General features: G+C 39.3%; 5 protein-coding genes across 9 annotated transcripts in view; 2 read left to right on the top strand and 3 right to left on the bottom strand.

The window, feature by feature from the left end:
• The first annotated feature begins 59 nt into the window (after positions 1-59).
• Positions 60-1,468, top strand: Smug (Single-strand-selective monofunctional uracil-DNA glycosylase). Its single transcript, XM_065487189.1, has 6 exons — positions 60-94; positions 302-607; positions 669-811; positions 863-998; positions 1,051-1,203; positions 1,261-1,468. The coding sequence occupies exons 2-6, from the start codon at positions 311-313 to the stop codon at positions 1,387-1,389; spliced, it is 858 nt and encodes a 285-aa protein (XP_065343261.1). The 5' UTR covers positions 60-94; positions 302-310; the 3' UTR covers positions 1,390-1,468.
• On the bottom strand, positions 1,459-5,896 carry LOC135941565 (beta-1,4-N-acetylgalactosaminyltransferase bre-4-like). Of its 4 annotated transcripts, none has more exons than XM_065487185.1 (7): positions 5,654-5,858; positions 5,527-5,607; positions 4,736-4,890; positions 4,151-4,409; positions 3,672-4,095; positions 2,752-2,970; positions 1,459-2,696 (listed from the first exon to the last, which is right to left on the bottom strand). In XM_065487185.1, the coding sequence occupies exons 3-7, from the start codon at positions 4,823-4,825 to the stop codon at positions 2,558-2,560; spliced, it is 1,131 nt and encodes a 376-aa protein (XP_065343257.1). In that variant the 5' UTR covers positions 4,826-4,890; positions 5,527-5,607; positions 5,654-5,858; the 3' UTR covers positions 1,459-2,557. The 4 variants fall into 4 exon arrangements, with proteins under 4 accessions (XP_065343257.1, XP_065343258.1, XP_065343259.1 ...); XM_065487186.1 differs by having other exon boundaries at positions 5,527-5,611; positions 5,662-5,858; XM_065487187.1 differs by having other exon boundaries at positions 5,527-5,611; positions 5,654-5,746.
• A 98-nt stretch (positions 5,897-5,994) lies between these two features.
• LOC135941557 (centrosome-associated protein 350-like) overlaps positions 5,995-21,290 on the top strand; it is a 102,942-nt gene continuing 87,646 nt past the window's right edge. For both annotated transcript variants that reach the window (XR_010574992.1, XM_065487176.1), the window contains exons 1-3: positions 5,995-6,102; positions 9,094-9,181; positions 9,237-9,333. Coding sequence is in view for 1 of the 2 variants with exons in the window: in XM_065487176.1 (XP_065343248.1) it covers positions 9,116-9,181; positions 9,237-9,333 (163 nt within the window). In the remaining variant the exon portion in view is untranslated. The remainder of the gene's footprint in view (positions 6,103-9,093; positions 9,182-9,236; positions 9,334-21,290) is intronic.
• On the bottom strand, positions 6,687-7,908 carry LOC135941569 (prostamide/prostaglandin F synthase-like). Its single transcript, XM_065487194.1, has 5 exons — positions 7,723-7,908; positions 7,404-7,608; positions 7,228-7,343; positions 7,030-7,176; positions 6,687-6,971 (listed from the first exon to the last, which is right to left on the bottom strand). The coding sequence occupies exons 1-5, from the start codon at positions 7,858-7,860 to the stop codon at positions 6,885-6,887; spliced, it is 693 nt and encodes a 230-aa protein (XP_065343266.1). The 5' UTR covers positions 7,861-7,908; the 3' UTR covers positions 6,687-6,884.
• Positions 9,397-21,290, bottom strand: part of LOC135941562 (angiopoietin-4) — a 36,013-nt gene continuing 24,119 nt past the window's right edge. The window contains exons 2-7 of the mRNA XM_065487181.1: positions 12,753-13,989; positions 12,315-12,446; positions 11,392-11,579; positions 11,163-11,306; positions 10,976-11,100; positions 9,397-10,531 (exon numbers count right to left, since the gene is read on the bottom strand). Coding sequence (XP_065343253.1) covers positions 10,440-10,531; positions 10,976-11,100; positions 11,163-11,306; positions 11,392-11,579; positions 12,315-12,446; positions 12,753-13,989 — 1,918 coding nt within the window. The 3' untranslated portion in view covers positions 9,397-10,439. The remainder of the gene's footprint in view (positions 10,532-10,975; positions 11,101-11,162; positions 11,307-11,391; positions 11,580-12,314; positions 12,447-12,752; positions 13,990-21,290) is intronic.

Here is a 21,290-nt window from a genome sequence, read left to right as displayed (position 1 = left end):
TAGTAGATGTAGCTATCTAGTTATAAATAATATTATAAAATTGTGATGCCAACCAGAGCCAATATTCAGAATATCGATTCAGACCTCCTTTTTGGTGATGATGAGTTACTTAACTTACTGCAACGCTTGAGTCAAAAGTTTAAATTTAATGTTGGTGTCTAAGTCACCTCTCTGACACCTCTGCGTTCTGCGTATCAAAATTTATTTGGGATTATAAGCTTTTATATTTTCCCATTTTTTTTATTTTAATTGTATCTAAAAAATTATTGTAAAACATGAAACTTTACTGATTTTTTTCTAGCAGAGAAAAATGGCTCAATGTGATGACGATGAACAAGGAAACGTTCCCACTAGCAGCACATCATATCCTCATCCTCTTTCCATGGTGCCAAATAGCGATACCGCAACACAATTCTTTAATATACAAGTCTGGCTAAGTCAACAACTAAAGCCTGTGCATTTTTCTGATCCAGTTTTTATGACGTATAACCCCATGGAATATGCTGGCGGACTTTACTTTTATTTCTTGCAACGATTTTGTATAGCAACAAAGCGAATACTTATTTTAGGAATGAACCCTGGTCCCTGGGGAATGGGTCAAACTGGGGTAAATCTTTCAGCGGTCAATTATATCATTTACTCAAATGAATCTTACATATTTACACCAGGTTCCATTTGGGGACATAGACACAGTTAAATATTATCTTGGATTGGAAGAGTTAGGTGGCTTTATTGGCCAGCCCAGTCCACAGCATCCAGCGAAAAAAGTAACAGGCCTCAAATGCCACAGGAAGGAAGTTAGCGGGGCAAAGTATTGCTAATTTGCCTTAAAAAATCACAATTAATATTCTGATTTTTCCAGATTATGGGGAGTTATAAAAAAACTGACAAATGACTGCCCAGCGCAGCAGGCTTTGCTAAATCTTTGTGTTCACAATTTTTGCCCGCTGATTTTCATGGGAACCTCTGGACGCAACTTAACACCAGATGAAGTTAAAGTGAGATCTAAAATGGTCAAGAGTTGTTTTCTAATTCCATGGAACTTGTTAGGCTGGAAGCAGTAAAGAACAACTATTCAACTTATGTTCAATAGCCTTGAGTTATTCACTGGATGTTCTGGGTTGCAAATATATTATCAGTGTGGGACGGTTTGCCGAAAAGAGAGCCAGGAGTGTGATTAAGACTTTCGATAAATCCCAAAAGGCAAGTTTGCTAAAAAAAATTGGCTCATGACTAAAAATGGTTTTGTGTTTCGATTAGGTTTTGGAAATACCACACCCAAGTCCAAGAAACGCCACAAGCCGTGCAAATTGGGAAGAAAACGTGATCAGCATACTGTCAACTGCAGATCTGCTATCAGAATTTTCGAATCCAATCCAGTATACTTAATACCGTATTATATTTTATGTCACAATGTAGAATATATTCCTAATTTTTTACTTAAAAGAAATAAAAATCTTTGATATTATTTCGCGTATTCATTAATTAACAAACTTTATTTTTAACTCTTTGGAATGACAGGTTGGGGCCATTTTGCCGTTTGGCTGGTGGGCAAATTTATTTAAAAGTATGAATGTACCAACATCTCCAATGTACATTGCCATCCAATCATTAAGTGACTAGAGATGTGCAACATTTACTACAATATTGATGAAATCATTCTAACGCACTTTCTCATGGATTTTTTCAGACAATTTCAGTTTCTGATACATTTGCAGTGGGTCGGATCATTTAAAAATCTAATATAATTAGTTATCTCAATTAAAAGATACTCGTACTAAACTAAGGGATGATTCTCAATGCAACGCAGACCATTCATTTCTTTTAATTGAGATAAACTGACAAGGGAGTGATAATTATTGTGAGATATTATCGATTTTACTGTTGGTTTTAGCCAAAAATAATTAGTTATGTTTCAAATGTTTTGAAACTAATGCTAGTGATATTTTTATCAGTGAGATTTAAATGGCAAATGCAATGGAATCAAATGTCTTGATACTCCAGGAAGAGGCAAAAATAACTAGGCAAAATTTTAACTATTTTATCACTGTAATGATTCTACATTGGAGTGCGTCATTAAACAAATGAAGTCAACCAGATCTAAATATACACAGCCTATCACCGATTTTGAGCATGGAACAATTCAAGGATGCATTAAAACGAGACACATGGAGGAATTTCAGTTAAAACAAATCCAGCTGATACGCATGATATCAGCAAAAAACTGAATTTAACCCTCCAAATGACAAAATATTATTAATATCACAAGCCTGATCACAAAACCAGGACAAAAAGATTCGCTGTTAACTTTGGAAGAATTGGCCTGTACTAATATTTTAACACTGCTGCCTCTAAGATTCTAAATACAAAAGCGGTTGACGGGATGATCAAAAATTTTATATTGAGATTTGTCTCACTTGTTATAACTTACAGGGTGACAGGTTAAGTCCTATATTGTCCATAATACCTTATCTTATCAGACAATCACTTTCCAGATACAAAATTCAGATCCTTAGTTTACCAGGTGGCCCAAAATCTTATCAGCCCAGGCGTGCCATCAGCTGCTTTTGGAGCTTCCGATGTCTACATAGAGCCATGTGTACAAAGGCTTCAGCTCCCTCTTCTTGAGACTATACTTCAGTGAGTTCAGGCCGTCTGTCTTGAACCGCCGTTTTCCACTGTACAGAAACTTGTACCTAAACAATGTTTTGCAGTTGAATGTTGATATCAAATGAAATTTGCGACACTAACCTGGTTGGATTTGCCTTCTCCTTTTTGTGAGTTAGCATTTTGTAACGGGCTATGTTGGTTGGATACCTTGAAATGTGAAGTTTGTGGAACTTGATGCGGTTGGCCATATCATCATCTTCACCACCCCAACCCCAAAAGAGATTGGAGAAACCATTCACAAGTTCAAATTGCTCTTTTCTCATGGCGCTGACGCCTCCAAATATCTCAGCGTACGGCAATCTGGAAAAGGCACGATTCCATAATGACCTCCAGGTTTGATTGCATTACCTATTGCTTTACAGAGTCCCTAAAAAGAATCAAACTAGGCATTTTTTGACACAATTTTTTTATCATTATACAGTGTAATTCCCCAGTGTGAAATTCATTTTGCCATTCGTAATTTGTACAAGCGTTATCACAAATTCTCAAATAGTTTCTTTAATTTATTAATTACCTGAGTAGAAACTGAGTATTTTGAATAATTGGCGTGTAAGTTATGATTTTCTAAAGAACATAGATCAAAATAATTTAAATAAATGTTTATAATTTAGTACTTTAAAAGCTATAATTTGTGTAAAGCCCGAGACAACATGTTAAAATTTGATTCCAACTTCCTTTAGTTTTGGTCAGAAAATTATAAATTTTTTGCATAAGGGGAGATTAAATGATGGATTATTATGTTGTTCCAAATGGAAAATCAAATGCTCTGAGGAAAATTTCAAAAAATGATAAACAATTTACTATCATAAAAATATTAATAGATATAGTGTGTGTTATCACTTCAGTTTCTATCAAACCCTTTCCTTTCCAGGAGAAATGTTTTAATTTTTAATAAAATTCTTTCCGTGGTCAATGAATTTTTCTATTATAACTGTGATGAGCTTTTTAATTTTCTGTACTACAAGCATTCCCATGTGAGGATACTAAGGAAAATAACTTACTTGTATGAAAATACGTCAACCGCAACACTCATATGCCGAGGTTGTTCAGGACAGGAGTAAATGTTTCTGTCATCCTCTGGTAGCAGATCGACATCATGGAATATGAAGCAGGTGAAGTTATTCAGTCTGAGCGCCTCCTTGTAGCCAACGTTCATCAGCATGGCACGATTAAACGGCCCATTGCCAGCTTGTTCTACTACAAAAATCGCGTACTGCAGCTGTTGTCTGCGCAGCAATGGGTGCAAATTCGCGAGCAACACTCTCAAGTGTGTCTCTCGAGCGCGATAGGGCACAATAATGGCTACACTCTCCTTGGCCAGACAATTTGCCGGCTTGCCAAATCCTCCTGGCTGAAGACTCTGGCCGAGCTTTTGCTCCAACACTTCGGTGGACACGTCTTCTTTATGAACTGTTATGGGACCCTCTAAAAATATTTTTTAGTGCGTAAGATTGAAGTTTTACCATATTAAGTCACAAACCCAAATGTGGTGGGACAGGAGGACATTTAGGAAGATTCCCACCGGAGTCTGTGGCATTTGTGGATGCTGACGCTTGTGATTCATTTTCATGTCTTTCAAAAAGGCTGCCGGTGGGCGAGCTGGCAATATGTTTACCACGCGCATTTTGTGGATATTGGGGGTGGCTTATACTAAACCATGGCTCGTATTTGTGGCTTTCGGTGATGGCACTAAAGCAGTATTGTAGAATAACTAAGATGATCACTGAAGCAATAACAACCTGCAACAAAGAGGTTGAAGGAAATATAATATCTTCATATAAAAAAATAAATGTTTTCGTCATTGGGACCTAATTTTTTAGTTAATTGAAAGTTATTTCTCTCCCTGCCATGTGGCTTAAGACCAATGCTATGAATCGATGATAATAATTTATTATATATTCCAGGAGGGCCCTTGAGGAGGAAAAAAATGTGACTTTGGCGTGTGGTTGAGGCAATGAATATGAGATTAGGTGCACCGCCACAGGAAGTCGCTGCTGTGGTGTCATTAATTGATCCAAGGAGCAGCAGAATCGTGCGTGACCAACGCTCTGCATCAATCATTTACCTTGTAAAATACATGCAAGCGAATACAACAAGATGACTGGCTGGCTGAGACATTGTTTTGACCCAATTTTGAGGCTGGAATTGTAGGCATTCCTCCAGTTTAGCACTACTTGGAAAATGCCACAGACAAATCCTCACTCACAGCGAGGAAAATACCTGAAAATAGAGAAGACAAAATTAGTTATCTTGCTAAATACAAAGATGCTTATGTATTAAATAAATTACTTTAATTGATAGAGTCTTAATGGAACTCTATCTGTGTAATTAACTACAATTTACTGAACAGTGCCACGAAGTGGACAGTTTCAAGATTTGTTAACATACATACACTACTTGTTATTTCACAAAAACGAAAACGACGGAAATATTGAATGAGAAAAATAATCCACTGTTATCATAACATAAAGATTTTTAAATTGTTCAAACACATTATTGTTGCAACTTCAAATTAAAAAAACATGTTTTGCAAAATAAGGGTCAGAGTAAGGTGAAAAATTAAAATACATAATTTTTAAGAATTCCTTTTGATCTCTACGTAATATGTATGAGACAAGAAATTAATGTTGAAGGTGAGTTACGTATATTACATGTATGAATTAAGGGAATTAAGTATTGTGATACATATTTCCACGCTGGAAAATAAAATGATTTGTATGTATGTATGTATCATACGCAAAGAACTTCATGAGGGGTTGAGATTTAAATTGAATGGAATATTAATAACGCATACATACATAATGTAAAGACAAAAATTAAATTCCATCTCGTCAATTACAAGTAAACCGTAAATACCATTCATTATTTTGTGCCGGAGTCTTAATAAGGATGAAGCGACCTTGCTATCGTTTCAGTTGCAGCAGATGAGGAACCAGCCTGACTGAGATTCAATTTTACAAAATTTCATGTCTTTTGAAATCACATTTCTACGCGGCAGGCCAGCGTCTAGTTGCACAGTAATCGCCCAAATTTTGTCGGCCTCTTCAGGCTTTCCTATGTTCTATAAAACGTGTCCTAGAAGCCCTTACGTTCGCCAAAATCAGTTACCGAGTCGTTCATCTTGCCTGATCGTACACTACTTTCGATCACAAGACACACACACCACACAGGACAGGACGAAAACCAGAGAAAGGGGCAAAAACGGGGCGAGACTGTCGAGAGCAACGAGAATGATTGGTTGGTGCTGCCGTAGTGACGAAACCGGTGGTGCATTGGCTGCGCAGGAAGAGCCAGGAAGAGCCGGTAGTTTTCAAAGGCGGTGGCGGTAAATAAGAAAAATGGCGTACTCGGCATGGGGAATGTAAACAAACAAACAAACTGGATAACGAAGACAGCCGCTGAAGTTTGAATTGACTGAGGTTATCTACAAAGGTGAGTTTAATTTACTCAGAACATTACGTAATTGGGTGCAGCCGGTTCAGATAAAGAGTTAACGTATGATGCAATTATTATTTTTGCTATTGCCTCTGCTTTTGTATGATATTATTCGCAGTTCACTTTGAAACCATCGGATAATAACCAGTATCTATTCGGATTGTAGCGAAATTTGCGTGTTGCAAAAATTATAAATAAATTATTAATAAATTTATAAATACAAGGTTCATATTATTATAAAACCGTTGGCGTCTTTTTTATACCAAGCATACACAGAGAAAATTGCTTTGGATGGAAATTACGGTCTTCACTCTTTGTGTTAGGAAAAAATGATTTTGATTTTCTTCTCTAGAATTAATCAACAAACTTGGGAGTTTATATAGCTAGTTTCCATTTTGAGGATTTTATGAAGCAACATAGGCGTTAATTTTTAGTAAGATCATGGGTTTTAAATTCGTCTATAGCCTTCATTAACCAAGTTACAAACACAAATAATGCCTCTCCATATCCAATGTATGGACGACTGAATTTATTAAAATACTTGTACTGCATCCATGTTTTTAAAATAAAAAATATGTACATAGATTTGGCTATACCAACAAATTTTATATTTTTATTAATTGTGAAAAAATCAACATTGATGTACACTGATAATAAGAGTACAATTATATAACAAATTAGAAAATGAAGGAATAGCTGTTGCACAGAGTAAATAACCTTCCCAAATAAACTGTATTGCATTCAGTCTTGCAAAATCAAGTCACGAATGAGGGGTATTATTAACCCTTCTTTGGCAAGTCACACTGTGCATCTGGTTGGCTCTTTTGATCGACATTCATGCCCTCAGGGACCTTGATCCCAAGCACCTGAAAGCAAAGTCGCAGTTATAATTACAATAGTATCAACTATGTTGCAATGCCATGCCTCCAAAATTTTGCTGTTTGGCACTTGTTCGGCCGGACCGTCTTGCTTGAAGCTGAAGAGCAACTTTCCGCCTGGACCAACAATCAAGGCGCCTCCATTCTGGAGGCCGTCGCCTTTCATGTCTCCTCCAACATTAGCTGCTTTACCCTGATATTCGAAATCAAATCCATTTCTGTTTGGCTATTAAGAACAAATTACTCTGCTGATAGCATCTCGCGATTCCCGGGTAAAAAGAGCCACAATTACGCTGATCCAGTTGAACCTTTTGAACCCAAGTCCAGAGTATGACTTTTTATCAGTGTCGATGAACAATTCTGCAAAGAGAGAAAATATGCTTTCATTGCCAGCAAAGCAATTAAGCTCATCTCTATTACCACCATCAAAGAATTTTCCAGCAACAAAGTCTTCGACGCCAATGTTCTCAGGACCAACTCCCACTAGCCGCACATTGTTTTCCTTGAGCAGTGGGCTTATTTGCTTCAGGTCGTGGGCCCAAAGTCGGCAAAACACGCAGCCCCAGCGCCGAAAAAAGATGATCACTGAAGTCTGCTTTTCCCAAACACTGGACATCGCCACCGACTGGTTACATAATTGCATAAGGGGTTTAAAAATTTAAACAAATCAAAACAATAACTGCTGTAGACCAAGAAGATATACGCGCAGTTAAAATTGAATTTTTAAATTTATTTATACCTCTCCGGTGGCCACGTTCTTGACCAAATTAGAAGCTATGTTCTTAATTTCCATATTGATTGGAGTTTGTGGATCCTCCTGTATATACCAAGCCAAAAGCAGAAGTATTACTGATAGTGAAACAACGTAGTACTTCATTTGTTGTAAGCAGTTGTGAATCAGTCCAGACAAGCTGCTCCTACAACAGTGCTGCCAATTCACAACGCAAGCTCATGCATTTATTACATAATCAATGCTGATAATTATAATTATAATGAAAATGAAATTGTTTTTGTATGACGAACTCATAATTAAATCTTTATCCGTCATTAAAAATGGTTAACAAAATCCCGGCAGTACTGACAGTTTGCTTTGATTTATTCAAATATTAATAATATTTAAATTAGAGAATTTGCGCATTAATATTGCGTTTGAAAAATCATTTTTGATTAAAATATAAAATTTTAAATATCTGACTGCATGCTTCTGATTAATATTTATATTCCAAGAAATTACTCAACGTGAAATTAAAATTACTTTGATCTTAGGCCTGGACATAAGAAAATTAGATATTTTCAATTTTTTTTCAGTCCAAGACTTATTGTTAGACATGGTGGTCTTTGCCCTTTCTGGCAAACTTTATTTTTTATATTTCTATTATAAAAAACGTTAACATTAATTTTTTATTAATTCATCGGGGCGTTCCGGATCCTCGGAAATGGGTTCAGGGGGAAACTACTTAAAATATACAAGAATCATGAAAAACAATAGATGATCCTGAGTGAGATGGGACCTGCCTTATTGAATGTCTCAATTAAGATAAAACTTGAAGTTAAAGTAAGCATTATCAAGATAAAATTCCATTTCACCCTTATTTTAGATTTTAGGATATTATAGGATTTATTTTTATGCTAGCCTCTCTCTTAGTTTAGCTATCAAGACTGCCCTAGTAGCCTTCGCTTTTGTATGGGCGCGAGGTACTGTATCCCGATTTCGTTAAGATCGTTATTATAAGCTTGATTAAACTAAATTTTACAACTCCTTGCTCACTAATAACTTTTATTTTAGTAAAAAATTGTTTTTGTAATTATATTTAAATATTTTTAAAAATATATAAATTTATTTAGAACAAAATACAATTCTACATACTGTTAATTTATTGATTAATACTTTTACATTGAAGCATATAATATTACTGAAATATATTATATATTTTACCATTTTTATAATTATAACAATAATTCAAAAGAAATGTTATTCTGGAAATTTCTGGTAGACGCGTTGAGTTACACAACTTATTGATGTCTTTGTAAGTCCTTTTTTTCATCGGCCACTTCCATGTTCTTGAAACTTCAAAGAAAATAGATCTAACCACTTACATTTTTGTTTCAGAATATTGTCTCACCTACTCAAAATGAAAAAAAGAAGCAACAGCAAACTTGACCAATATGAGGCTGAAGCTCGATTATTTAAGAAAAAGGTATTCAAATGTGTTACAATGGTTGTGATACTCAATAAAAGGGTAAAATTTTTAGTTGAATTCCTTGGAGAGAAGACTTCAGCACTGTATCCAAAGTGGGCATGCTTCGACATGCATGTGTCCATGGAATAAGGAAGAGCTGAAACCTGTCGGTGAGTAGAACTTTTGTTGTACAGATTTTGCATTTTTAAAGGGAGTGAATAAAACTGCGTCGGTTCATGTTATTAAAAAAATCTTATTTATACAGCATATTTACAACAACCAGTACAGATAATAAATTCCGAGTCTTGCTTTTGTTGAAAGTCAAATTGACAGACGTGAGAATGCTTAGGGACGCAATTAAAGAGGAATTTCGATAGCCAGTGGTAAAATCGCGTTTTGTATACCGTCACCACTTTGATTAACTGAAGGGCATGGCGCCTCGAAAATGTGATAATATCTCCCTGTGAGGCGCCAATCGTGCGAACAGCAAGTTCACTAACCCAAATTTGACAGAAAGCCGTGTGTCCAATTTGCATCAGCATAATATTGTTTCCTCCGCTCTTTATTCGCTAAAATTACACTCTAAAATTAGGGGCGCGATGATGATGACAAACGAAATTGAAACTGGTGACAAACACGTAGGGAGAGGGTACATAAAATAGGATGAAACTTAAATTATATTGTACATCAATTCATATTTAAGGCACGTCAGTGTTAAATATATTAACTCCAATCAATTTTGATGCAGTTCTCGAGAAAGTGTATACGTGTTTGCTTTTCACACCTACATGTTAAGATGCGCAAAATGTATAAATAAAGATAATATTTAGTATTTCATTACCTATATTACGGGTGTCGAAACGCAATAAAATGTGTAATTAACGCCCATGTTCACAAATTGTCTCACTAGCCACTTCAAAGGTTAGTCACTAATAAAATTAAGAAGAGAGCTCTTGTCTTGTATGCCAAGTAAGAAAAGAGTTGTTTTCGTTCTCATAGCCTCTAGGATGGTTCGCTCCAGGGAAGGAACCCAACGTTTTTGCCTCGTTAAAAATTCCATCTCTGCTGAATTTTTCTGTGGCCGGTGCTTGCTTAGTCTCAGATTTGATGAAGAGGGTAGTTAGTCGATGATGAGTGCGGTTGTTTGTCGGTAACAGGGGAGGGGGGATGATGGGTGAAATTGAAATTATAAATCTATCATCGTCGTATCTTTGTGAGGTGATGCAAAGTACTTAAAAATTGACAGTACTTTGCTGAGAAAGCGTTTTGCGATCAATTAGGGCGACGTGACTGCTCCTTTTGGCTTGATCATCATGCTTGCTCTCTTTAATGTGTAGTCCCATCCTCTCCATCTGAACCAGACAATGCCTGTAACAAAAGATAAGATTAATAAATCAAAATCAAAGAATGAGAGGAGTAAATTCAGCATTCAATTCATTTTATTTCTCCCTTGCAAGTAAATAAACGTTCAAAAATTAGTACCAAAAAATACATTAGGAGAAATTGAGGCATATATATGTAGCATTAGCGAACAACTACCTGAAACTAATGATTAGAATAGTAGTAGTGATTAATAAGCTAGTGCCCCAACCACTACGTTATAATTTTCAAAAGAATTATATATATATTGCAACTTTATGATGGCGTTCTGACTTAAAAAAAATTAATATTCTAGAAATTGTCTAAACCAAAAGACAGACTGACAATATTGCATTTTCCTTTTTATCGTTTTCAGTTTTTAATCAGTAAGTCGACAAAAAGCCTTTGCTGAAAAAATAGTGCTAAGTGCTTGCCAAGTTCGCGGTGCCTTACCTTGTCTGGCTGTGAGGTCCTGTGGGTCGTTGAGGTAAAGGCCATTCAGACCTCTTCCGCACGATTTCCACCACCAACCTCCTTTGAGCATTGAGGCGCAGTTCAAACTTGATCTGTCATTGTCTCTGAGAGTAGAACAAGAAGCATGAGCGACATGGACAAAAAATTCTTGCATCGCGGAACTCACTTGTTGTATGTCGAAAATGGGCTGTTGTTGCTTCCGTACCAGGGATCATTTAACGAGTCGCCGCCGTTGCCTTCGTATCCGTCGATTTCTAGCTTGTAATACTCGCCCTCTGAGTAAATCTTGAAGTGCGAGTACTGTGCATACCTGCCAAGACAAGCACACGGATTTTAGGATGTTAAAGGCTGCAACCTTTCGCTGCAATTAGCAATTGTTTGCACAAAATTTATACCTCTTATTTCCTTCAAAGTCCTCCAACTCGACTCGCAGCATGTACTCTTCGTTATTGGTCAGCATGTAAATGTTTTCGTTGCCCAGCCAGAATTCCTTGCTCGGGTCGCCGAAGCCGTTTTTATAGTCACTCCAGTCTCTGTTAAAGTTTTCCCTGGGCTCGCCGAAATCGTCTCGTCGTTGAATGACCTAAAAAAGATTTATCAATTAGTGTTTGATAAAAAATATATTCCATGCATGCTAATAGATGCAACAGTTTTATTTTATTTTGCTATTGTCTAATTAGTTTCAGTTTAGAGTTTTACGACCTATTTAAATTCGGCCACAATGCAATCTCTTTTATTGCTGCTTCTTATTATTCGATTAGAAATAGTCCTCCGCTTGAACCAATATAAGCGTCTCTATCAATTTTATTAACAACATGGTCTCTGCTGTTTCATAATATACGGTGGTGATCTCACCGTGCGTTTCATGTAATAGCGCTGTACGTTTTCGCCGCGGTGAAAATCATTGGGTAACGCCACCAGTTAAATTTCTAAATTGTACAAAATGAAAAAAAACTAAGAGTGCGCTGCGTGCCATTCAGAGAGGTTAAATTACTTTTAATAGCGCGCGCGTTCTAAGCCTCATGCGGTCCATATTTTTTAAAACTACTTGTTTTTGCTGCTCCTTAACATCAGCACTTTTTAAACCCGCGCACACAATCTCACACAATACGCAGTGACCTGCATTATATGATGGTAATTACCACCAAGAGAGAAAGATAATCTTTATGAAAAGGCTCCACTTATCAAGGCCTCTGATCTATTGATCCATTGGCTGATAATAAAAGGCATGAATTCGTGTCGATATAAATGCCGAATAATTGTTGCAACACATTGATGGATAAAATGAAATAGATCAAAGCGGTCAAGTGATACTTACAGTCCATCCACCATCGGCGACCTCTTGTTCACAGTACACCTTTAGATACCAGTAGGTGGTGCCTCTGATTTGCAAATAATAGACGGCCGACTCTCTCATACCAGCATTCAGCAAGTCGACGCATGAGTACCCCTGAAATTACAATTAAAAGATACATTTTTTAAAGTACTGTACATTCAGCACGCCTTTTCTTTTAGCATTTTATTACAGCAATATAACAGCAAACTCGATCTTTTTATTTATTTCACGGTCCATAGCTTCCTGTTACTTGCAATCCACTGCAATAATATCACGAGCAGAAGTGGTGAGCATTAATGCTTTTTATACAACGTTCCAGCGTGAATTATTGCATTGGATAGTAACTAACTATTAGCGTGATTTCACTTTCAACCTTTTTATCATTGAATCAGGGCAAATGAATTTATCCGCTTCACTTACTTTGACGTCTTTGACGTTGGCAATTATTTCCGACGTGAAGGTGGTGTTGGCTGGAGACGGTTTATTCTTGACACTAGGGAAGATTATCCTGTTCCTCGACGGGTTGATCCTATTTACAGCGGCCCCAGAGGTGCTCGGGGCGGCGGCAACTTGCACTGGCAGAGGTGTGCTAGCCGTGGCAACGGTCGATGTCGTGGTTGTAGTTGGGCTGGGTCTAGGGGTCGTGGTCGTTTGGGTTGTGAGAGGCACGATTTCGTCGGGGGTTGGCAAAGCGCCGTCAACGGTGTACCTAGCGGGGTCGTATTCGACCAGACGATCGATGGTTGGGTCCAAAAGCAAATCGGCTGGCACGGGTCGCTCCTCTTGCTTCTTCAGCCTCTGCTCCACCATGTCCAGGTTCTGGATGATTTTGTTCGTCTTGACTCGCAGATCGGCGTGGATGTCGTTAATGGCACGTTCCTGGCGTTGCGTCTGCGTCAAAAGTTCGTCAGACTTTGGCACGAGACCGTCGACAGAGCTTTTTGTGCCGACAACCACGTCCCACACCTCGTCCATCTTTTCGGACACGCCGATGATAGGTGACATTTGCCTAGCCAATTTGTCCAGCTTGCTATTTCTTAGCAGAGTAGTGTTTTTAACTTCTGGCTCGACCACGGCTTCTTTAATTTCGGTTATCATGTTAAGGGCTCTGTTCATTTGCTCATGCACTGAATTCATGTGCACATTCAACTTGCGCTCGACGTTGGTGGCCGTGTTCTTCAGGCCGTCGAATTCGCGAGAAATGTGCTGCATGATTTCGGCATTGATAGCTTTGGAGATGTCGATGCTCATCGTCTTTTTCTCGCTAGCTTCAGCGTTGATGTCGTCGGCTGGCAAGAAGTTGGAGTCAAGCTGATTCTTGAGTCCATTCAACTTGGTGTCGATATCGGTCACCTTCTTGTTGAGCGAAACGAGTCGCATGTCCAACGACTCGACCGCATCTTTAGTATTGGTGCCTCTCAAAGTGCTCTCTGCGCTATTAGAACCGCGGAGACCACCTTGGAAGAGCCGCAAATCCAACGATCTCAGCTTCTGAATCACCGAGTCGGTTTTGTCCAGGTTATCTGTGACTCTGTTGTCCAGATTTTCAACGCGTCGCATCAGGTGCTCCACGGCCTTGTCCAAGTTCTCTATCCTCTGCAGTTTGGACTCGAGGGTGGACACGATCACTTCAAAAACGTTGAACAGGTACTGCTCTCTGTAACAAGAAAAATCAGGGCTTATTGCAACAGTACACACGTATACAAGTCAGTCGGGCGGTAGTAATTGAAAATTATGCAACGGCCATTGCAGGTCGTAATGCAAATCAAGCTTGGCCGACATGGCATACGGCGAGCCGGCTTCGTTGTTTGTTTCATTAGTCGCAGTGAATATTAATAAAATTAACGCCGCCGCCAGCGACTGCTGTGCTTGAAAATCGAAATTGCGGTAAGTTCGCTGTCACTGCAACTGGCTCGAGAGAGTAATTTCGCAACAGAAGCCTCGATTTATTACTCAAATCATAGAATAAAGCGTGCCTTAGCAGTTGGCGTGCCGTAAAAATTTAACTACTCGCGAGTCTTCTGCATAAATCAATTTGAGAGCGATTTAATCGGATCGCCTGCAACTTGTTATTAAATTTTTACCGTCGCGGCTTTGCGTTCAAACAGAAAAAACGCACCAGCGATTGTACACCGAACTCGTGTGCAGCTGGACCTACGTATTTATCCCCTTTCACCCATATAACAACTTATTCGCTTTCATTTGAACGCATTTTGCGCTCAAAGAGTAATTACTGCGATGATTATTGTTTCAACTTCCTCCTTCCACTATAATGTTACATTGACGCAGAACGAGTTCTGCTGAAATCAAAACTCAGTCTGAAACAAGAGGCTGTGCGAACTATTGCAGCTGTCGGCCAGCCGCGTGCAAGTTAATTTTACCTTGCGAGCGTGTAGGTGCCACACCTACGCTCACTGCGTGATATATAAAATTTCACGCACCTATCGAGTTCATGCAGTAATTCTCTATAATTGATCGCTTTTTAAATCGAGAGGAAATAATTTAGGTCCGCGATCTGTTTTAGCGGAAATTTTCACGAGAGCGTGTCCAATCGGACAACAATGGAGCTGACGCAACGCGAAAAGCCCGAGGTCCAGCTCATTTCTCTTTCCTTAATTAGGCGCTGTACGCACAGCCCAAGATCGGACTTAAAAGGTTTCTAGGCGAGTTGCTGAACAAACAAGAAATCGGAGCTGCAATTGATCGAGTGAGGGACAGATTGTGTGTAGGCCGATATTAATTTTTACTGTTATGCCGTGAAATTAACTCTCGTTGGGGTATCATTCGCCTCACACCAACCGACCGACCAACCGACCAGCGGCAGCGGCAGTATCAATTGTTCACCGCTCTAGAAGTAGGTGATTTCTAAATGGCTCGCGGCTAGGATCAAGCAGCATATCATATATTTTTGAACAAAATTGAAAGAAATAAATAAAATCCACTTTATAAATGCTGGTTGGCGCGGTTGTAGTTTATTAGCGGCCAGAATCGAGATCATCCATTTTCGGTCATCCAGGTGTAGGAGATATTGCGAATGTAGTCCAGTTGGTTTTCTAAAATCTTGCAAGGAAACCGCAGATCGTTTGGCACCTTCCGCCTCAAAATTGATTCACATATCAAAGCCAATAATTGCGTCTGCCAATTTGCCCGTAATGAGCATACACATCTACATATTTGCTTAATGCACGCACGCTGTGAGAATAAAAAGTTGTCACCTGCTGTATCGGCGCGTCTGTCAGGTTTTTGGCTGGCGTCCAACCTTTACCTAGACCACCGAGAGACTCGCTTCGCTGTCAACGGCCTGCAGAGCCAAAAACCTAGCAAGTGTGTTTCACTTCTGTTTATTGTATGCGAGATGCTGGGTGACACAGCAGAAGCAGCGGGCGAAGTGAAACTGCTGGGCTATTTATTTCAAAGCGAGTTCAGCATATAATATTCTCTACGCATATAAATCACTTTGCCAGCTCAGCTCAAATCAAGAAGGAGAGGGTCACTTATTAGTGCGAATTTTCGAGCGCCTATCTATATTATTAACGTGTCAAGCAACAAACATGATTCCTGTGCGTTTTCATTTTTCCCACGAACGTCACAACCTACATATCACTTATAATGCTGTTTTCTATTGAAAAAAGTGACGAAATTATTCTTTGAAATGCGAGTACTTAAAACTAGCTCGGTTAATATTTAAAATAAGAGCGAATTTTGAAAATTGCTCTAACGGCAACAAACTTCCTGGAGCAATTAAGATGCACGAGGAAAAGTGCAGATAAAAGTGAGCCTCTTAAAGCTCCATTTGAACACCTCATTGTCAGTGAGTCCGCGATCCATTGTGATCAGTGAATGAAACCAACTAGTCACAATAAGCACCTATAATTAATTTTGTGCGCCGGGAAAAATAATTCACTTTCTGTGACCTTTTGAGCGGGCAGAATCCCGAGTGGGATAATTAATCAGCGAGACTGATTTATCGATTCAGCTAGCGTAAAAACATCAACTCATCATAATCGCCGCATAAATGCTTTCTAATTCACTTCGTTTTCGGGAGTTGTGAGCCGGCCCGCGCGCACATGTAAAATAGCGACCGGACCACTCTTTCTTTGTGCTGAAGCGCGCTTGCTTGATAACTTTCTATCATCAAGCAGCAGCCTTTGAAAAATGAATGAAGTATGAAGTGCAGTCATCAGCTTTATTGCTGATTTTGCATAAACCCAATGTGGACACTTTCTATGTTTAACATAATGACACAGGCGTTTTCGGCGTCGACTCCCTCTCTGTCGCCTCTTTGGTGCTCGCCAAAACTCTGTCGCGTGCGCTAATTTCCTTGGCTGGTAATTAGCCAGCCGATTAGTTGACATCGTTTTTCACCAACGCCGAAAAAGGAAACCGTAATTAAATTAACAGGATAACTTCTTTTTCGCTTACGCTCACAACCTTGCGCTTTGCTGCTTTCATTTTCTCTGCGTGCGGATCCTTCTGAGCGTAAATCGCAAATATTAATTTATTGTTTCCTGTGCAGCATATGATGCCATTCCGTTGTGTGCTTTGCACCAATTTCGGAAGTATTGCCATTTATTTTTCCAAGATGCAATTTTACTGCCACGGCCTTCCAGTATCCTAACAAGAGGAAGTTGGTTACGTCTGCGCTGCTTTATGGCCGATTGTGTTTATTCCTGCGCCGAGACTATGTTGTTGTAGCATGCTAATAGTTTCGCCCCGCGAACGCACCGGCCGTGATTCAATAAATGCAAATCTACCCATTTGCATAAAACAGCGGTCGCGGGAGGGAAAAGGCAGGTACATGCACCGACAGTGTAATGCACCGCTGTAATTACGGCGATTATTAATATTCATGCATCTGTGCAAGCACGAGAGGCCGCTCTCAAAACGAGTGTTACGAACATGCAAATGAACCGCGCGCGGCCCGCACGATTTGCCCACAATTTGTTCAATATGTCGCGAAAGTGCCTCTCTATCTCTCTTCCATTCCCTATAACCCAAATAGTCTCGCGTCCACTTCATTCCAAACCAGTTGCGCGCATACCAATCTCGCGGAGACTCTTAATTAGCCAAACAAATCACTCGACGGGAATCCGGCGTGGCGCGAACAGTGACAAAACCGCTGCTTCCTTTGATTCTCTCGTCTGCCAATTAATCGTAATTTTTTGGCCAGGCGTTAATAACTCGCGACTCTTGGTCCAGCTACGTGCAAATTTCGGTCTTGGCGCGTATTCAGATGAAAGTGAAAGCACACTCGTTATGAATATATTATATCAAGTCGTGGCTAACGGCGGAATTCGCGTTCAAAATCCTCGTTAACTTTTTTTTGTCTCCCATTCAATCGTCTGTGGCGACTACTCGCTCCCTGCACGCACGTGTAATATAAATACTTGTGCAGGCTCATACGCACGATCAGCTGCTGAGTAAAAAGCCTGTGGAACCTGCCGTTTTTTTTACCGTCGACTATTGACGTTTTATTGCATCACATCTCGGCGCATTCATTGCGGTGAAGTGATCTAGCGTTAGTTTGGCTTTTTCGAAAACTGTTCCACAATAGTAGGTCTAATTAGGAAATAATAATCTGAAATTATTCAAAATTATGAGAGCAAAAATGAAAAATGTCGTGGAGTTTTCTCATCCAACAGAAGTAAATTATAGCTTATGAAAAGAAAATTAAGTTTTACGAGTTTTACTTAATTTGTCTCCTATTACAAATGGTGAAACTATTTCGTATCCTTACTTCATTGTTCAAAATAAAGGGGCCACCAGACATATCGTTCTAGGATATCCAAATTTTTATCCACCTTGTTGGTCAGAGACAATTAAAAATATACTTTCAATGTTTCCGGTTAATTACTTAATGCTTTTCAGAATAAAACAAAACAAGACTTTTCCCACTTAAGTTAATGATTTTCGAAATATTCTGATTCGTAATCCCGCAAGTATTTTTTGTTTGAATGCCAGATGGTTTTAATGAGCATCATTATTGTATAGAAAATCAGTTCAATTATATGTTTCCTAAGTTTTCCAGAATGTAGGTAGCCCCATTAAGTACTATTCCGCTCAATTTGGACTATTTAATCACCTTCTTTCCGAGTGGATAATTAGCCGTGATCATTACTGTCCCACGCAAGTGACTGCAGTGATTTTGATAACCTCTGCCCGAGTTGGGCTAAACGAAAGGCGTGGCCGTGTTTTCCTGTTTATTCAATAACACGCACCTCTCCTAGTCGTAGTTTTCTTTTCGCTCTCTAAACCGCTGCGCGCGCGTGTGTGTACGTCGAAATGAGCAGAAATCGCGTAGGGTTTTTTAATACAAATATGAAACTTGCTCCACTCACTCATGCTGGTACCATAATATACAATATTATTGCTTACTTCATCGACATACAACCGTGGCAGGTGATTTGCGATCAATTTTCATTTGCAAAACACACGCGGAAAGGGAAATTGGCGAAATAAGCAAGAAAGAAAGCACGCATTCTCTCCCAGACCGAGGAAGATGCGGCTTGACTAAATACATAACTATGAGAACTTTTTCGTGTCATTATTCCCGAAATTATATGCTCTGCTTAGGTAGCATCACGTTTCTTTAATGTTTACCATAAAACATTATGACAGATCGGTGGGATGATAATACTTTCCAGTCTCTTCCTGAAGATATTCCTTTCTGATCTTCGAGGAGATGCCTGCTAGTTTAAAAAATATCCGCTATTCGATGAGAATGTCGTTAATCGGAATGCTCAGATGTTTAAACCCGTGGTTTGACAATAAAATCTTTTATGTTTCTGCGAAAAGAGAACGAAAAGCCCTGCGGCTGGCAGAGTAAAATTTTCACATGGACACGAGCAGACAGTGATGACACGTTATGAACATGTTTTACATGCTGTGTTCTTACATACCGTGTGTGTACATAAAATAATTTATACGAGTGCGGTGTTTTTCATCGTCTTGCCGTCGCGAGTGAATCTCTCTCTGCATCTTGGCGGACTGCTGTGAATCGTTAATCATGTTTGTACTTTTGGCCGAATTTGTACAAATCTTGATTGATTTAAAATTCTCGTGGTATGGAGCATGAAATTGCGTGTTAACTAAGTCGAAGACCGTTCCCCATCCGCTGCAACGATAATTTATCAGGTGTTAGCGAGCAAGTTTTGAAGAGAAACCCAATGGGATCTGAAGAAAAATTAGTGTCTTCGGCAAGTATGTTGGCGCCGATTAAAGTGATAAATGGCGTGCAACTTTTTAAATTTAATTAGCTGCTCTCAGTCTCCAAAAAAAGGAAATTTTCTGTATGAAAGGTGGAATAAATCAGTCGAGGCAAACACGCCGTGATCTGAATTAGTCAGGGTCAGTATTTTGCAACCCTTTAGGGCATTTAGCGTTTTTCTAATGCATATTATTTTGTATTTATTATGCGAAGCGTAATTTTCTCTCTGAAGTTGGCCGTCGGCAGTGATACACTGGAAATAGTAATGTAAATACCCCGATGACCGTTGAAGCGTCATAAAATGCGAGCATGTGCATGAGCTTGAAGCGAAATCTGTCACTCAATAAAGCACACGCGATTTTAACAAGAAACCAAATTGAAGTCAATCTGCCTCAAGCGAAGTAATTTCGTGGTATTGAAAAAATAAATAACGACCCTACGAGAGTGAATGTAATGAGAAATTTGTTATTATTAAGAGGTTTGGGTGTCACGTGCGAATTGGAATGTAGGTTAAGTTCGGCAATGAAATAATCAATTGTCGGGCCCGGGGCCGAATGCAGAAAATCTTACGCTAATCATCACTGCCAGTGGGCTGGGCTCGGTAGGGCACAATTGGATTAATTCAGCCGTCAAGCGAAACACTCTCCCGGCGTAAATTGGAAAGCAGCTGAGCCTTGTTTGATAATCTTAATCTGGCATCTATATATAAAACTCACAAATCAGATCCGAATAATAAAACGGAAAGCAAGCGTGAGGCAATAATTTAATAAAAGCAGCCGCCTTTGAAGTCGAGTGGCGGCGCGAGCTCAGCGTGAACTTCGGTGCGGAGGTGCAAAAACTCTCATTACTCGTATCAAAGTATAACCAAACCGCAAACATACATACGGACAAGCAGAGAGGGAAAGAGACGAACGGTACAGACAGCACTTTCAGTTTTATCGGCGATTTCGGCGTGCGGATTGTAATTAATTACGCAGTTACGATAGCGTGCGTGTTACGAAAATACGGAGTCCAGCCGGTCGGTCGGTCGGTCTGCCGGCCGTAAAGTGTGTCATGAAGCATTATCTCGCCGCTGCCGACTGCAAATTATTGACCGGCCTCACTGCCCAATATGGTCAGCCAAGTTGTGAATTAACTTCTCGTTTCTTCCACTGGCACCTGCAGCATTTCCAGCAAAGTCACGGAGGGCGCCTGATTTGATTTCGGCGTTGCTCCCCTCAGTCTGCACGAGGAGGAAACAAGTAGTGCTGATGCTGAGGTCGTAAATACCATTAATCAGCTATAGCGGTCTGAGCGAAATTCGTTCGGTTTATTATACTCCTCGTGCGGTATGCCGCGTCGAAAGTGAAATAAGTAGCCGCGTTATTGCAAGTGAATGAAGTGATTGCTCGCTGTAAATAATCGCTTTAAATACTTTAAAAACAAAACCCATTTCACTTAAATTATATCTTGTCGCGAGGGCATTTTAATTAATGACAGTCGCGAAATTGCATTGACCACCCGTCCATTCACACTCAGATTCTTAATTTTTTTTATAGGAAAGTGTATTTAACAGATGTGACGAGCGGTAAGATTTCTCAAGCAGTTAAGAATTACGCAACCGGTGCAACGTCCGTTCTTGATAAAGGCAGTTCCAATCGCTGTAGGGTTAGCTCTCTTTTTAAAGTCTTTTGATGTAATGGCGCTTTAAATTACAAATTAAGAGAGGTGACGGCTGCGAACGGAAAAGATGAGGTCAACTTTAACTGGCA

This window comes from Cloeon dipterum, chromosome 3 (assembly GCF_949628265.1).
Source record: "Cloeon dipterum chromosome 3, ieCloDipt1.1, whole genome shotgun sequence".
In the NCBI taxonomy this organism is placed as follows: Eukaryota; Metazoa; Arthropoda; class Insecta; order Ephemeroptera; family Baetidae; genus Cloeon; species Cloeon dipterum.
This window is presented reverse-complemented; position numbering and strand designations above follow the sequence as displayed.

Excerpts from the sequence above, each read along its gene's own strand:
- Smug (XM_065487189.1), top strand. The coding sequence starts at position 311 with ATGGCTCAATGTGATGACGATGAACAAGGAAACGTTCCCACTAGCAGC. Across the intron at positions 999-1,050 it reads TAACACCAGATGAAGTTAAA|GCTGGAAGCAGTAAAGAACA; the intron begins GTGAGATCTAAA and ends GGAACTTGTTAG. Across the intron at positions 1,204-1,260 it reads CTTTCGATAAATCCCAAAAG|GTTTTGGAAATACCACACCC; the intron begins GCAAGTTTGCTA and ends TGTTTCGATTAG.
- LOC135941565 (XM_065487188.1), bottom strand. The coding sequence starts at position 4,825 with ATGCCTACAATTCCAGCCTCAAAATTGGGTCAAAACAATGTCTCAGCC. Across the intron at positions 4,410-4,735 it reads GCTTGCATGTATTTTACAAG|GTTGTTATTGCTTCAGTGAT; the intron begins GTAAATGATTGA and ends TCTTTGTTGCAG. Across the intron at positions 2,971-3,671 it reads GTTGACGTATTTTCATACAA|ATTGCCGTACGCTGAGATAT; the intron begins GTAAGTTATTTT and ends TGCCTTTTCCAG.
- LOC135941569 (XM_065487194.1), bottom strand. The coding sequence starts at position 7,860 with ATGAAGTACTACGTTGTTTCACTATCAGTAATACTTCTGCTTTTGGCT. Across the intron at positions 7,344-7,403 it reads TGGAAAATTCTTTGATGGTG|AATTGTTCATCGACACTGAT; the intron begins GTAATAGAGATG and ends CTCTCTTTGCAG. Across the intron at positions 7,177-7,227 it reads CGCGAGATGCTATCAGCAGA|GGTAAAGCAGCTAATGTTGG; the intron begins GTAATTTGTTCT and ends TTCGAATATCAG.